Raw genomic sequence first — 16,601 nt, 5'->3', positions numbered from 1 at the left:
TGCAGAGGCAAGGTGCTGCGGGCCAGCCCGGGTCTAGCTGTGCTGTGCACGTGCGTGGCGGCGGGTGGGCGTCTGCTCTGCACCCGCACGAGCTGGCACGGGGTTGCGCTGCCTTGCTGCCGCTGCCAGGCGTGGGGCTTGTCCTCAGGGAGTCCTCCAGCAGTGTGCTTAAGGGAGAGAGAGAGATGTACGAAATGCCACGTTCGGTGGAGACCCTGTGTAGCCTTTTTTATTTTTGCATTTTTGTGGCCGAGGTTTTTAACCGAAGAGTCGTAACTCCTAATTTGAGCAGTGGTTTCAGAAAGTGTTCAGCGTGAAGAAAAGTACCAGGAGACAAATCAGAGCCTGGGAGCAGAGCTCGTTGCTAAGAAACAAAGAGAATAAAAATGTGAACAGAAAATTCGAAGGCTAAATGAGAGCTAGTTGGAAATATTTTTCTAGAGGCCCACAAAAGCCACAATTGCACAGTTGAGAAAGAAGGCTGCAATAGTTTAAAGGAAAACCCCTGAATCCCAAGTTGCCCCGGGGTCCGTGCTCCGCATGGAGCCAGCGCGGGCTGTCACAGTGCTCCTCTTCGGCTTTGCCATCTCCACGTCTGCGAAACCATGAAAAGCGCGCCTGAGATTTTAAGATGTCTGTGACTTTTCTGTTCTTCCTTCACTTAAAGTGAGAGTCCTCTTTCTTCTCCATTGCCACCACCACCAATAAGGGGAGAAATTTGAGGGGCTGAGAAGCTTTCCGGAAACGTGGTCCATCGACCCAGCGACAATAGGAGGGGTCCTTTGCTGTTGTGTACTTGCAGACCCTCAGGCAGGGCAGCACGTGTGTCTCACGGGGAGCCCACCGGAGCTGAAGGGGGGATTTGCAAGTCTGCTGAGCCTGGGTGGTTAAGCACCTCGGTGGGTCCGGGAGGTGGTGCCTTCAGAAAGACCCCGCAGCAACGCTCAGCCAGCTTTATGGGCTCCCTGGAGAAGCTGCGATGCTCTCGGACACAGGTTGTTGGCTGCTAACACACGAGGGTCTGCCCGCGGAGCATCTGCCTCCTGCTCACAGAGGCACGTCCCGCTGTGCAGCTTGGCACAGCGATGCCTCCTGCAGCAATGCCTCCTGCAGCGATGCCTCCTGCGGCGATGCCTCCTGCAGTCCCGTGCGTGGTGCTGAGCTCCCCCCACCAGCGCTGCTCCTTCCTCCTGTGAAGCTTTTAACGGCAGCAGTTTCTTATCTGTGCCTTGGGGGCTCTCCTGATAACCGAGGCTTGGCAAATAACCCTCCTCCTCCTCCCGTGAGAGCCGTGCTACCTGGAGCTTATCTCCTGGATGGAGCTGGAGCCATTTGCTAAGAAATTCTGGCTGCGTGGTGGAAGCTGAGCTCTGAGCTTCCCCCTGCTCCGGCAGCACCGTCCCGGTGGGGCGAGGCCGCTTGCCGGCACCTCGCTGCAGAGGCGGATCAATGGAGATGTTGGATTTCAGTGGCGTTGTGTGGTGGGTGGGAATGCCCGGCCGTGATGTTCTGAACCCTGCCTGGTGCCAGACACATTTCTGGGGGGCGCTTCCGCTCCTCGTCATTTCCCAGGAGACTCGGAGCCAGGAGATTGCAGCTGGCACGGGGGCAGCACCTCGCTGGGCAGCCTGGGGACAGCCCCCGCCTGGGGGCACGTGTCCCGCAGCGGGGGGCACGTCCCGCAGAGGGGCAGCTGCAGGTCCCATCCAGGCACTGGGCCCTTGCAAGGACTGAGCAAACCCAAGAAAGGCTCAAAGGACATGAGTCTGGATTATCTGAGGACCACATCTCCAGGCCAGCCCAGCGTAGAGGCGCTGCAGACACCCCAAGGGCTCTGTCTGCCCGCCTTGCACTCTTACCTTCCAGCGCTGCTGGCCGTGCACCAAAGCCCTGCCCCAGCCCATCCGTTTTCATCCAGAGAACAGCGATTTTTGTAGAACCCCCCTCTGCTGGGTTTGTTTGACTTGGTGATTATTTATTCTTGCCGGCCGGGCTGTGCGAGCGTGTTGCTGTACGTGACTAATGCTCTGCGCAGCTGCCACGGCAAACTGCAGCAGCCCGTGGCTTCTGCAACCCACGTGTGGTGTTCGTAGCGCCACGGTTTACTTATCTTGCAGAAAACATTGCCGTCCCTCACTGCAGTTTGTGGTTTTCTTCTGTACGGAGCAACCTCAAAGAGACCGTTATGGTGGAGGAGAGGGTGTCTGCCACAAAGCCACTCATTGATCCTCGCTTTTTTCCTTTGCTTGCTAGGACAACACCCCTGTTATTATCTCCTTCTTTAAAACGTTCTCTTCCAGAAGAAGAGATGCGATTCATGGAGATAGGTCACTTGGAGAAGACCGATTAGATCATCTTATCCAAAGCCCTTTACAATGCTCATCTCCCGGGAAAATCACTTCTGGCTGCAGTGCAGGCCGGGGATCACCCTGAGCAAAACGCCCTGCAGTACGTGCCCCTGCCGAGGCGGTCCTGAAGGGGGAGGCGGCCCCGGAGCTCGGCAGGCACGCCGGCTGCCCCGCGCCACGCCGGGGCCTGCACAGCCCGGGGACCCGGGGGGGTGCTGGCAGAGGCAGAGCCACGGGAAGCCCCTCGCCCGCTGCCCAGACCGACGCTTCCGCCTGGCGTCCTACGTCTCCCGTGCTCTCCCCTCTGAAATGTTCGTTTCTCTTCCTTCCCTAGTGCTCAGCAACATGTGGCAACGGGACACAAAGGCGCCCTGTGTACTGCAGCAATAATACCCAAGCGACTTGTGACCCCGAACAAAGACCCAGCTCGGAAACTATTTGCTCCTTGCCACAGTGCCAGATGAAATTAGACAACGCCAACGCCGACTGGTCTGGCAGTGGCTCTTCCAGCAGAGAAATGTTTAATGAGATAGATTACATCGGCAATAACCACATCACTGAATTCAACCCCCTAATTCCAAACATCCCAGAGTCCAACGACGTCAATATCATAACTGAGGAGGACTTCTCATCCAGAAAAGGAAACGTCTTCGTTGATGATTTTTACTACGATTATAATTTTATCAACTTCCATGAGGATCTGTCGTATTACCCCTTCGCTGAGAAAGAAACCACAAGCGAGGGCCCTAAGCCCGAGCTGAGCAGCAACGATGTGGAGGAGCCTCCTGAGCTGCCCGCAGATGTCCTGCACGGCGGGGAGCCAGGAGGAGGAGCGAATGGGGACGAGCTGGTGAAGCAAAGCGAAGCAAAGGTTTCTGCTCCTGGGCACAGCGAAGGGGAGGCAGAGTCGGGGGGTTTGGTCGTCAATGACCTCCTTGGCACGGCCCCTGAGCACAGGGGAACCAGCACAACCGCTCCCAGCGCGGCCACAGCTGCTCCCACAAGTGATGGGGAGGGAGAAGTGCTCGTGCCCCGCTCCGAGGAGCTGCTGCCCACCCAGCCTGCGGCAGGTCGTGGCTCTCCCAGCAGCCTGGGTACCCCGCTCCCCGATCAGCCCGCAGGTGCCGTGCTGGCAGGCACCGTTCCCGCGTGGGATGCTGCAGCCCGCGGCCTCGCCCCCTGGGCTCCGGCTGCTCCCTCCGCGCCGCTGCCTGTTGACAGGGGCAGTGCCGGTGCAGACAGCACGTCCCGCAGCCCGCAGCGCGTGGGAGAGCCTGGGAACAGAGGCCGTGCAAGCACGGCGGCTCCTGACAACACTGCCAGCGCTGGGAAGGGCCGGGAAAACTCAGGGGAAATGGGTTTTGTCATCACCAGTGATGATAACGGTGCTGCCTCCAAGACCGAAGAGCAGGAAGAGCCGGCAGAAGTACCGGCACCAGAGGGGACTGCGCACATGCACGCAACAGAAGAGGGGACACGCAGCGTGGCAGAGGGGACAGGTCCGACCTTCCCCACCGCCCGCAGACCGCAGCAGGAGGTGGGCAGGCACGCTGAAGGCGCTGGTCCGGTTGCAAGCCCCCATCCTGCAGGTGCTACGAGGAGCCCCCCGTGGGAGGCAGGGCAGCAGGCGGGGTACCGCACCCCCCCGTCCTTCACCTCGGCCCCCTTCGTGGCCACAACCGCCCTGCCAGCACCCGTGTCCGTGTCCCCCGCCACGCCTGGGTCGCCCACCCGCCTCACCTCCAGCGGCCTCACCCAGAGAGCTGCCCTGGCGCCAGCCCCCCCGGCGTCCCCAGCTCGCAGCCCTCCCGCAGGAACATCGCCCCCTGAGCCCCCACCGGCGGCGTGGACCGAGGGGAGGCTGGGGGAGACGTGGGTGCTGCGCCACCCGGAGCCAGCCCCCCCCAACACCCCCCAGACCTCCAGCGTGGCCCAGATCGGCAGCACCGCTCCGGGGCAGCGCTCCCCATCGGCAGCCCCGAGGACATCTGCTTACGGTGACGGGGAGCAGGAGGGATCCCAGCCCGCTCCCACCCCCCCGGGGCTCTGGGGGCAGGACGAGGCTTTGCTGCCGCCATCCACCGCTGAAACAGCCACTGCGACGCCCAGCTGGGAGGTCGGCAACTGGAGCGAGGTAGGCGCTGTGCCCCATTGTTGTGTCCCACCAGAGGTGTAACGGGGCTGGGCTGGAGGTAGCAGACCTGTCCCTTCCCCAGGAGTGCTCTGTGGGGCACCGCTCCCTGCACGCGGCTAACGCAGGCATTTTTGCGTTTGGGTCAAATGCTGACAGCACCGAGTGCCATGGGGTGAAGGCAGCGTGAGTCGGGTGCCTGTGGCCCTCTCCGCGGCCAGAACTCTGCCGGGCACCGGCCGTGGCAGCTCCGCGCCCTCTGCAGTGGCACTGCCAGCTCAGGAGGAGCTGAGAGCACCGAGCCCCTGCTCCGTGGCTGGGCACGTGGCGAGAGCAGAGTCTGGCCCAGGAGCAAACTGCCGTCATTTTATAGGCGAGAGTGGTTTAAAATACGCCACAAAATGACAGAAGTTTAAATGTCAAGGCTAAGGCGCATTAAGGCTGCAAAGTACCGCGGGGAAGGGGCTGTGCTTAACGTAGTGAATGGGGGATTATCTGTAATTATCGGCTATCGCTTTACTGCATAGCTGTCCCGTGGCTGCACTTGCAGTGACAGACAAATGGCTTCTGCAACCCGTGGTAATGGGCTTTTATCAGAAAGCACAAAAATAAGAAGCCTTCTGTGCCACAAACCGCTGGAGGCCGAGCACCGGGGAACTCTTTTAAGAAGGTTGCACAAAGGAGCCAGTTGGAGGGAGGACAATAGTTGGTGTCAGTAAAATACAGTCACACATGTGGGCTTTGTGAAAGGGCACCGAGCATCTCCGAGTGCTCCCCACGGAGCCGGCGGGATGTCGGCAGCGTTGGAGGGAGCCCTGCTCTCGGTTTTGGCACCGGGGCAGGGCCTGGCACGGGGTTACGCCGGTCTCACTAAGCCAGTCTGTTCTGAAAGCCCCGCGCAGGCTTTTGGGACGGAAAGGCTGCTACAAAATAATTCAGAGCAGTCTAGAAAGTGAGGGGCGAATCCAAAAGAGGAGATGACGGCACTGCCTGTCAAGAGGGAATGAGCCGGAGAGGAAAATTCACTCGAGCTTGGAGCAGTCAGGAAGCAGAGGACAGGCAGCGCATGGGGAAGGCAGGCAGGCACAAAGGGTGTGAAATGGCTCGCTGTAAGAACAGCAAACCACTGGAGCTGTTAGTGCTAGCTAATGGAGATCCAGCAATGAAAAAACCTACAGCCACCACCCCAAGGAAAGGACATCTCAGACTAGAAGCACCTACACAGCTCTGCAGGAGAAGGTTTTCCTCCTTCAGCCCCCAGACGGGGCTGCCCGCCTCTCGCAGCGGGGTTTTAGCCCAGGCAGGGCGAGGCGCAGGCTCTGGCGGAGCTCCTTCATCCCCCGGCCGTGCCTCACCGCGGCCCGGTCCCGTTCCTCCGGCACCCTCCTGATCCCCGGGGGGAGGCCGTGAGCCGAGCACCCGCTGCTGCCCCCAGGTGCGTTAGGGGCTGCCTTTTTTTTTGCAGTGCTCGGCCACCTGCGGCGTGGGCGCGATCTGGCGGAGCGTGCGCTGCAGCACCGGCACCGAGCGGCACTGCGCTGCTGCCAGCAAGCCCGTCCCCGCTCGGAGGTGCTCCCTGAGGCCGTGCTCGTCCTGGCGCGTGGGGAACTGGAGTAAGGTAAGCAGGCATGCACCCGGGCCCTGCCTCTCCTTCCACAACGTTTCCCTTCGTTACACACAGAGACAGGGAAGCAGCAGGTGCCTGCCATGCGGGCGGTTACTTGCTGTCAGCGCGTGCTCTTGCCCCACGGATTGCAGAGGCGGGGGATCAGGTTTTGCACTCACTACAGAGTTTAAACTGCTTTATCCCACAATAATGGGGTGGTTTAAAAGCCAGCACTGCGGAAGCTAATTGAAGGAAGGTTTGAAAGTCTCTGAAAAGAGCTGTTGAGAATCCACAGTAGCAGGATGTGTTTGCAGTTAGGTTGGAGGGATCTGCTGGGTTAAACAGCGGTGAACGGCCCTTGTTATTCTGCGTGGCCTCGATCTCCGAGATACGTGGATGGGAGATCAGCAGCAGTCTGATGCAGAAAGGCTTTGTTCTGTTACAGCTGGGAGCTCCACAGGCTTTTAGGTGTAAAGAGGTTGAGCATTATCCCAAGCCAGCCCAAGGCAGAGCGTGTCAGTTCGTTATTTTATTCCACGGGTCGCGTCCCAGAGGGACTGCCCTGCACCAGCCCCTTGCTGCAGCGTGACGTGCCTCTCCTTTGCCCAGTGCTCCAGGAACTGCGGTGGAGGGGTGAAGGTTCGGGACGTGCACTGCATCGACACCAGAGACCAGAGGCTCCTGCGGCCCTTCCACTGCCAGGCTGTCCTCTACAAACCGCCGGCGCAGATGCCCTGCCAGGGCACGCCGTGCCTGGACTGGTACACGTCCTCCTGGAGAGAGGTAGGAGCTGCTGGCCGGGGCTGAGCGGTGCCCGCGCACCCCAGCACCTCGCGGCAGGGCGTCGTGCCTGGCTTGGCCGTGGTGCATGAGGAGGTGTGTCAGCTGGGTTGTTTTCAAAAGTTTTGAGAGCTCTTTGCAGATAAATGCAAGAGGAGGCAGTTGTTTGTTGTCTTTTACCAAAAAGCGAGCTGTAAGGTCATGGTGAGCAGCGAGGTCATCTCAGAAGCAGTCTACAGCATGCGTACTTGTGATGCGATGTTTCACACATGCAGTTATTTTTTATATCTCCCCCTGGAAGCGTGCGGGGCTGGCACCTCCTGTTTGCCCACGGCACGAGGCGCACGGCAGCTGCTGCAGGGGAGGTGTGCGGGCGGGAGGGGTGAGCATCGCCTGAGCCCGAACCATTGTCCTGGGCAGGGAGGCAGAGGGCTGAGGCTGACTGTTAAATGTAGGAGCAGATGCTTGCAGCACATCTCCTGTATCTGCCTGCCTCTGGAAAACTTGAAGCTAGTTTAGAGCACCCAGCTCCAAAAGGGAAACCACACGCCGATAGCAGCTGTAGCTGCGAAGTTGGTATTTGACCCTGGAAGCAGTTTGTGTTTGTGTATGTGTCGGTAGGGGCATTTTTCATATTTTTCTCCTTAAGAGTCCAACGCACGGAGTGTGTCTGCTGTTCCGTTACACCGTCGGCTTCCCCTTTTGACGAGTTTTGTCTCTGCAGTGCTCAGAGCCCTGCGGCGGAGGGGAGCAGGAGCGCCTGGTGACGTGCCCGGAGCTGAGCCGCTGCGATGAGGCACTACGGCCCAACAACACCCGGCCCTGCAACACCCACCCCTGCACCAGCTGGGTGGTGGGCTCCTGGGGGCAGGTGAGCAGATGCGAGCGGCGAGGCACGGTTCTCCCGTGAGCTCCGCGCTGGATCAGCATCCTCCTCGCTGTGCTGGTGCAGCTCCTCCACGGAGCTCTGGGTTGAGAGGTGCTGTGTGCCCCTCCCGTGGTTTCTTTACAAAAGCAATCAATAAAAACGTCCCTGGTGCTGTCATTGCCATGGCCCCTGAAGTCAACAAGCTTGGTCAGTGCCGTCTGCCCCACGCCCGAGTTGGCCGGGCGCCCTCATCTGCAGCGCGTGGCAGCGGCAGAATGGGAACAGCTCTCTTGCACAAATGCAAGGAGCAGGGGTAAAAAGCCAGCCTTCCAAAGCAAACCGGGGAGCGGTGCAATAACAGCATAAAAACTCCCCAGGGCCTGGTGCTGCCGGCCCAGCTGACAGCTCTGCCTGCTCCCGCAGTGCTCGGCGCCCTGCGGCGGGGGCATCCAGCGGCGCCAGGTGAAGTGCATCAACACGCAGACGGGGCAGGTGGAGGAGGACAGCAGCCTCTGCGACCACGAGCCCTGGCCCGAGAGCACGCAGAAGTGCAACCCGCAGGACTGCGAAGGCACCGATGCGGGTGAGTGAGTGATGCCCCCTGGGCCGTTCTACTCCTGACGACTAAATACTCTCTCTTGAATGTGATCGTGCTCCCCAAGAGCTTGTGTGAGCTGGTTGGCATCACCCCTTCCCAGGCAGCACACACAGCCGGTGCCGCTCTGCCATTCAGGCAGTTGCCAACAGAAAGCCCCGCTTGGTTTCGAGGAGATGGGTGTAAACGTGTGTCTGCGTCGTGCTGCAGTGCCTGGATGTTCAGGGTTGAGGCTGGGGTTGATGTTTTACTTTACATAAGATTGGCAGAAGTCATAATGGAGAAAGGCAAGAGGTACAGGAGATTACGCGCTGTTGCTGGGCGTGAAAGCTTCTAGCTTCACACGAGGGAGCTGCACTTTCAGTGCAAGCACAGAGTGCTCCCGAGCACCCATGCAGGTGTGACCACACGTGCAGCGCTTTGCCCTCCATCATCCTCTGTGGTGGCTGGAGACACTCCACCTCTGTCCAGCACCGTGGATGTGTTTTCTAGCCAGGCTCAGAGCCATTCTTTATTTTTCTCCTCCCCGTCTTTCACTTGTCAGCCCCCCGGGCTGTGCAGTTGTGTGGTTGGGGACTGGGTGCGGGGCCGGAGAGCTGGGCGGCGTACCAAGAGCAGCGCTGATCTCCAGGGCTGGCGCGTGCTGGTGGCGCTGCTGCTGCTGCTGAGCAGGAGGAAAAATCAGAGCGAGGGTCAGCCTGCCGAAAATCAGCGTGGCTGTGAGAGGGTGAGCTGGATGGGGCCACTCGGGGGATGCCGAGACCTGGAGAGCAGGACAGGGGGAGGGAGCTGGGTGTGAACACAGGAGGGTCGGCAGGAGCTGGCGGGCAGGGGGCCGGGAAGGAAGGGAGGTCTGTGCTCGTGCCGGAGTGGGGTGAGCGGAGGGGCAGCACGCCGAAGGGCGGGCTTTGTCCTGGGATCAGCGATGCTGCACGGTTGGAAGAAGCTCAAAAAAAGCACTCGACGTTAATTGCAAGCTGGAGGGAGGGTTTTGTACGTTACTTGTATAAGGCTAGTTTGGCTAACCAGTAATTAAGTGGGAATATTCAAACCGTCTATAAACGTCCAGAGCATTCAGCTGTCAAGGGGCTGGGGGTGTTTGTAGGGCCATGAGTGGGAGCTGGGATTTACGTGCCCGGGGCAGCAGCGCCACCCAGCCGAGGGACCGCCAGCGCTCACCCGAGCGAGCAACTGGGCTGCTGTGGAGGGACCTGGGGCAGAAGTGACGCGTTCCTCGGAAAGAGGAAGGCAGAACTAAAGACCAAGAGGTGAAGCTTTCTGACCATTATAAAACTTTTGAGACCAGCGTGGGCTCACCGTGAGAAAAATCAGGTAACGCCAGGTCTGCAGCATCTCTGGATAGTCCCACCGGGGTGATGCTGACCGTCTGCCACCTTGGTTCGCCTGCTCGGGCTGCAGACAGCGCTCAGCTGTGGGGCAGGCACACGGTTTGCTTCCTCACTTCCCCACTCACCCAGAGAAGCGTGTCCCGTGGCAGCGGGCAGGTCCCTGTTAGCCAGAAATGTGCACGCCGCAGGGGTTGAGAGCTCCTAAGAGAAAAGCAATATAATGGGGGGTTAGATGTCACCGATATTGGCACCCTAATCGTTAATCAGCCTTATCTTCTCAATGTGTCTGGGGAAAAAAGCTTTTTGTCTGCCCAGCAAGAAACATTTCACCCACGGGAGCTGGCCGGGGGGCTGGAGCTGGCCCCGCAGGAGCGGCACCCCGCAGCCCCCTACCCACCCGTGCCGCCGCGTGTCCGTGGCGCAGGCGGCCCTGCTCCTCCCGCAGCCCGCGCTGCTGCCCCGGCTCGGCGTGGAGGTGGCGGCCGGTCGCGCTTCTCTGGGAGGTGCCGTGCGGTTCCGGCCGTTTTTGTCAGGGGAAAATTCCCATCAGCACGGGCCGGTGACGAGAGCCGCGTGGATGCTCGGCACGGCCAAGGCTGTACCAGAATAACCGTTGGGATGTGTAGGAAGCACACAAATAAATGTTACGGTTCTGGATTAGAAATGACATAAATGCTCTGGCCGCGGCCCAGGGCAGGAAACGCCTCTTGGAAATACAAACATTTCCTGCCAAACTATGAGGAGGAACAAAACTTTCACATGGCAGGAAATCACAGATGTGTAAATGCACAGGCAGAGGCTCCCAGAAAAGGCATGAACGTAAACTCTAGCCCTTTCCTGTGTTTTAAAGGATCTTTATTGCACAAGATTAATGAAGGCTGCGGGGATTCAGTGTTTACGTTAGGAGGACAAGGAGTCTCCATCTCCCGTAACACGAAGTGCACTGGTACCAGCCAGCTCGTGTGTTGGTCTCGGGGAGCAATTATGTGCTCGTTGGACACAAAAATGCGAGTAACCTCAGCAGAGCTTAAATGTTAAAACATAATCAGATGGATTTTTAAAGGAGATGGAACAGAGCAAACATAAGCAAACATCTCACCGGCAATTGGCCCTCTCCAATTAAAGGAGGTTGGAATTAATTAAAACCAGAATCCTGTTCTGTCGCTACGTTATAAATTAATTGATGATTACACAGAAGTTATTTTTAAACGCGCCTGTAGTTTTACGGCTGAATCCAGCTGTAAGCGGAGCAGATAAGGTTGGCTGTGTCCTCAGATGGCTCCCAGGCAGCACCCGAGCCCAACAGGCACTCAGATGTGTCCTCGTGGCGTCCCAGCAAGGCCAGGGACAGTTTTCTTACCCCATATGAAGACAAGGGAGTCAAACTACCATGACCCCACGGTGAGAGAATCCGTGTTGGGGCCGGGCGCAGGGCGGCGTGGGCCTGGAGGAGGACCCACAGCCTGTGTCTGGTCGCCCCATGCCCAGGAGAAGCTCAGAACAAGGCCACCCGTGGAGGAGCCATTGGGGGGTGCGCGGGGACGGACGCTGCCCTGCTCAGCTGCCCCCAGGTGAAGCTCCTGCCCCCAGCGCGGGTCCCAGGGGCTGCGCGGGGTCTCCCGGTGCTGTGCCAGGAAGGCCCTGCTGCCGCTTGCTCCGGAGGGGCGCGAGGGACGCCTGTGCTCTTGGCAGCCCTTGCGAGGTGATAGGAGTGGGAGCGGATTTGCTGGACTGCGGACACGCTGCCAGAGAGATAAGAGCAGCGCTCGTCTCAGGGAGGCTTGTTGTGCTGATCCCAGCCGTGCCTGCGCCCGGAGCCCAAGCGGAGCTTTTACGCCCACATCAGCCACGCCTGTTCCCAGAGCATTCCTCGTAGCTCAGAAAACTGGGGGGGAAAAAAAAACAAAACAAAACGCAAAGGATGTTGATTTGTGCATCTAAATGTTACATTTAGTTTTGTGTCCACCTTGGAGAGGAGCTGAGAGCAGCTTTCCTGTGAGAGCTCACACACAGGCACCTTTCATCTAGCAGGTAGAGGAGTTTGGGGAGCGCTGCTGCCCTGCTCGGGAGCATGAACGCTGGGGAGCGAGGAGCAGCGCGCACCGCACGCCGATAACGTGCCTGATAACGGGGCGTCGCTGAACCCAAACCCCTGCTCCCCGGCCGGGTGCTGCCAGGGCCGCCCCCTCTCTCCCCCACCAAACGGAGCCGAGGCCGGGGCTGTGCTGCGGGGTGCGTTAGCAGGCGGTCGTTGCCCATCAGGAGCCTTCAGATACCGGAGAGGGAAAGGAATTAAAGGGTACAGCTGGCCCCAGAACAAGCATGCACAAACGGGCCATAGATGTGGTTTCTCTAGGAATTAGACAGATGTTCCTAGCCAGCGGGAAGGGGGGGCTCAGCCGCGTGTCCCGGGAGCAGCGCCAAGGTCGGCTGGTTTGGGGCAGCCTGGGCGAGGGGCAGACCCCGGGCTCCTCTCCTCCTCCCGCGCGTGCATTCGGATCCCCACCCAGTGTCTGGCTGTGTTTCCAGCCACCTCGAGATTAATTGGCAATTAGACATTGTATTCCTTCTTGCTTTCAGTAGGGAAATGAAATTATTCATGGTTCTGCATACAGCTAAGTTTGTCCACAAGGGATCCCCGCTAGAAATAATTGCAGCGAATTCCAATTTACTCTCCTCTGAGCATGGAAGTCTTCATCCTCGTGGCAAGACAGGGAGACACTGCTGGCCGAGTCATTAAGTGCCCTTTACTTACTGCTAATTAACAGCAGCAGTCAATAGAGAGCGGGAGCTTGGGAAAGGATTTTTCTGGCTTTTATGCACTGTAGGCGCAATGGCTGTTGCGCATTTTGGCCTTACCTACAACCGTGCCTTCCACAGCAGGGGCCGTGCGACATCCCCAGCCAGCGCCGCTGTCCTCCAGCCGGGGCAGGACCCGGCGGCCGCCTGCAGGGCCCAGCTCTTGTGCCCCAGCCCCAGCCCCGGGGCCGGGCAGCCCCAGCCCAGCGCAGCTCCCGCTGAAACCTGCGCGCCGCAAGAGAAAACACAGCAATTGTCATATGGCTGGAACAGGAACGGCACGTTTCCTCTCCCGGCTGAGAACGGCGGGGTTTTGCTTAGTGCAATGCCTGCACGCTTTATGTGAATGACCTTGGGTTGAGTAACGGCAGGGAAGACACTTCTCCCCCCTCCTTGGCGATCTGTAGATTTAGGTTTCTGAAAGCGTAAATTGTGATGGGCTTCAGTGTCCAGTGCGAACAGTTAGGGTGAAAAAATCGGCTCACCTCCCGCGCTGGGTGCTGGGTGCACGGCATGGGGCACCCTGTGTGGGCACGGGGCAGCCGGCTCAGGCTGTAAGTGCTAAAAACAAGGAAAGCAAGGGCAAAACTGACGAAGGAGAGCTTTCCCCACGGCCCGCAGGGTCAGCGCCCTCAGCCGCGTGTTAACGCTCGCTTGCAGTCGCTCCCCGCGCTCGCCCCCAGGCTCTGGAAGCAGAGGGCTCGGGGCTGCTGCCCAGCACTGTTCCCCTGCCCGATCTCGTACAAAAACAGAAGTGAAGGAATCAGGGAGCCCATCGACACGAAACGGCTGCGTGCTGCGACCTCCGTGCCCACCGCAGGGTGCCCGTGGGTGCTGCGGGACACTCTGGGCACGGCGCGTTAGAAGTGGTTTCCAGTTCTGGAGAGGAAGCTCGGGGTCGTGTTCAGAGGCTTGTTTCAGCGGAGTTGGCTTTTTCTACTCCTCCCTTTGTTCGTAAGAATGAAGTGAAAGACAGCACAGTTGTTTATCATGAGTGCAGGGAAGATCCTCCAGTTCTGGCTCTGCATCAGCTCTTCGGAAATGAGAATTTCTCTGTTGGATCCAGACTCCAACTCCTCGCCCCTGAGAGCGCTGCCGTTGGCCCCTTCTGTCTGCGATCCCCCGGGGGGGGGTGCTGGTCGCCCTTCCTCAGTGACGCGTGGAGCCCCAGGGCTCAGACTGAGCAGCAGAGCCTGAAAAAGGGGCGCTTTCTGCTTTTCCCTCTCGTTTTCCAAGCTTTCAGAATTTTACAGGCTTTGGCATGCGCAGCATGAGCCGGATGGGAGTGCTGGGTGCTCGGTGCCAGCAGCACAGCTTTGCTTTGCAGTGCCCGGGGGAGCCGAGGCCGGGCGCATCGCGCAGCACCGGGGATGTTCACGCCGCGTGTGGTGCACCAAGAAATGACTCGCTGGCCAGGAGCACGGTGCTGCCAGCGGGGCTCGGAGGGCAGGGACTGTGCTGTGCCAGCGCCGTGGCCGGGGAAATGAGCTGGAAATGGGCTGCGGGGGTGAGACGGACAAATGGCATCCGAGCACACGTCGCTCGCATGCTCGCCAGTGGCCGGTCTCTAGTGCTGCCTATGACGAAGCTGCTCAGTGCGGTGCCTCCTCCAGCGCTCGGTCCCAGCGCAGGGCACCGCAGGCCCGGCAGCAGCAGCCGGGGCCAACGCTGGTTAAACTGGGAGCTGGCTCCGAGGGCGCCCCGCAGGTCAGAGGTCAGTGGCTCAGTGCTCTCGTCTTGCTGGCTCAGCTCTCAGCCCAACCTTCCCTTGTTTTTACAAAACCTGTACCAGGAAGTTTATTTTTCCCCAGCATGAAAGTAAATGCTTAGGTCTGTAAGGCAGAAGCTTAAATGAAATTTAAAACGACTTCCACACCAACTTAAAAAAAACAACCACAGAAGCGTGGGTTTTCGGTTTCTGATGTGCTGACTTAGCCTGGATTTGGGAAGCCCTGCTTTAAGCCGTTTCTGCAGAGTGAAATTTGGCACCAACTCGAAGATTGGAGCGTGTGCTCAGATGAAGTGTTAGGATTATAAAAAAAAATTGTTAATAGAAAAAAATAACAATAAAAGGATTACATGAAAATTGGGTCAAACCTATGGGGACCTTCTGTGAAGAGCTGAAAAATGAAGTGCTTCTTACAGCTTCCTCTGCCCAAGCCCGAGTTCCAGGGAGGAACCGTGGGCGCAGCCAAGATTTTCCGCGCTGAGTCTGACCCCGCGTGCATCCACCCCAAGGCTCTGCGCTGGGCCTGGGTCCGGCCGCCCTGGGAAGCCCCCGGCGCTCAGCAGCTCCCGGTGACTTCATTTTATAAAAATGCTTTTGAGAAGCGGAGCCCTGCCCCGGGCTGCGACGTGGGGCCAGTGAAGGAGCGGCAGCCACCTCCGGCGCGGGGGCGGGCGGCTCTTCCCCACCCTCCCAGCCCGTCCCGGCTTTTATCCCGCAGCAGGGGCACCTGGGCTGTCAGCGTGGCGTGCAGAGGGAGCTCTCGCTGGCGGGGCAGACGGGCTTCTGCCTGCGTGCGGGGCCTGACGATGCAGCTATGGGGATTTCCATTGCAGCGCCAGGGCGTTGACCCGCTGGAAAGGGATCGGACGAGAGCCCAACCGTCCGCGCCAGCCCAGGGAGGTTGCCCTGCAGTGAGAGGCTCCAGCCGCAAACCCCCCCAGCTCTTGCAAGGGAGGGCGGGAGGCAGCCTGGGCGCGATCCACGAATAACTTTCTAGGAAGGCCGCTTGGGTGAGCGTGAGCTTTTTGCTTGTGCGCAGCACCAAGCACAGCAAGGTGCGCGGCTGCCTGCTAAAAAAAATCTCAGCGTGCTCTGCGGGGCCCTCCCAGCACGGCGCCGCTCCCGCAGCAGTGCTGAGCCTCCGAAATGCCGCCGGCGTTCCCAGCGCCCCGGGTGGCGGTGCTGAGTTCTTCTGAGCCCCCGAGTTTTTACGTGCGGTGCGGGGCTGGCTCCGGTGCTCGCTCCCGGTCGGCTGCGGCCACAGCAGAGTTGGCGTGAGGTGATTTCTTCAGGGCACAGAGACACCAGGGCTTTGCAGAAGTAGCTGTTGTTAGCGAGGAAGAGAGGAAATACCTCGACCGAAATAGAAAATTAATTTTAGAACAGGATAGTGACCTCCGTGCTGACGGGGTGGGGGCGCAGAGGGCTGCGACTGAACTCCAGAGAGGGAGGAAAGGTCTCTCTTCTGCATCTGCTGCTCCCTTGCGCTCACCACGGAGGACCAGATTGTCCTTCATGGGAACGGGGGCATCAGCCTTTCCCTAAACAAAGCCCTTTGTTCACCGAAAGGAGCCGGCGTGGGGCAGTGCTCGGCGAGAGCTCCCTGGTTCCCTCCCCACCGCCGGTGTTTCCCCAGCCCAAAAGCGCCCTGAGAAGGGGAAAAGCCTTTTGTGGAGCCGTCCCGTGGGGGCTGTTTCGTGGGGGGCCACAGGGATGCCAGCTGCAGGAGCAGCCGCTTTGCCCTTTTCCACAGAGAAGCTGTCATGTTGGTTAATCACTTCTACAGGAGGTGAAATTGGACAGCAGTGATGTAATTTAAATGTTTTGCACAGCTGTGTGGGACTCGGTGAGGCACATGCCTGTTTTTGTGTAAACCGAAAACGGAGGAAATGAAGAATCCAAGCAAACCAACAACGCGTGCCTGCAAACAAGGCGTGCTTGGCGTGGGGGCTGTGCCGCGCTGCAGCCCCTTCGAGCCCGGCCAGGCTCTGGTGGAGCGAGCAGCTGGGCAGATCGGGGCAGGGGGAGCGGGGCCGATTCCTGCAGCCTCTGCTGGTGGTGGGGGCGAGGCTGATCCCTCCTCACCCACGTCCCACGGGATGCTCAGCACCAGGGTTTGTACCTGGCGACGAGGGAGGGCGTTCTGTGGGGGGCAAGGTCTCTTCGGGCAGCACCCAAGGAGGTGGACGAAGTGCCTGAGTGGCACTGCCAGTCCCGGAGAGGGCTCCTGCAGCTGCCGGGCACTTGTGGAGAAAGCGGCAGCTGTGGGCGCTTTGCTCAGATGAAGGTGGGCTCTGCATTTTCTGAGGTCTCTGCCAGCTGCGCTGTCAAATGCCTGGTAACTGTACCGGTGCCGCGGCAGTAACACTGTCCTTGTGCTCTCGCATCTCCTCCAG

General features: G+C 59.4%; 1 protein-coding gene and 1 long non-coding RNA gene across 2 annotated transcripts in view; one reads left to right on the top strand and one right to left on the bottom strand.

Moving 5' to 3' along the window:
* Nucleotides 1–16,601, top strand: part of ADAMTS7 (ADAM metallopeptidase with thrombospondin type 1 motif 7) — a 49,675-nt gene that overhangs the window by 31,232 nt on the left and 1,842 nt on the right. Inside the window, exons 19-23 of the mRNA XM_083850330.1 lie at nucleotides 2,683–4,482; nucleotides 5,945–6,097; nucleotides 6,695–6,868; nucleotides 7,590–7,736; nucleotides 8,157–8,316. Coding sequence (XP_083706456.1) covers nucleotides 2,683–4,482; nucleotides 5,945–6,097; nucleotides 6,695–6,868; nucleotides 7,590–7,736; nucleotides 8,157–8,316 — 2,434 coding nt within the window. The remainder of the gene's footprint in view (nucleotides 1–2,682; nucleotides 4,483–5,944; nucleotides 6,098–6,694; nucleotides 6,869–7,589; nucleotides 7,737–8,156; nucleotides 8,317–16,601) is intronic.
* Nucleotides 10,516–16,595, bottom strand: LOC310904959. Its single transcript, XR_014588695.1, has 2 exons — nucleotides 12,537–16,595; nucleotides 10,516–11,562 (listed from the first exon to the last, which is right to left on the bottom strand). It is a non-coding gene; the product is annotated as an uncharacterized lncRNA (long non-coding RNA).

The sequence above is a fragment of the Anser anser genome (assembly GCF_964211835.1).
Source record: "Anser anser genome assembly, chromosome: 10".
Lineage (NCBI taxonomy): Eukaryota > Metazoa > Chordata > Aves > Anseriformes > Anatidae > Anser > Anser anser.
This window is presented reverse-complemented; position numbering and strand designations above follow the sequence as displayed.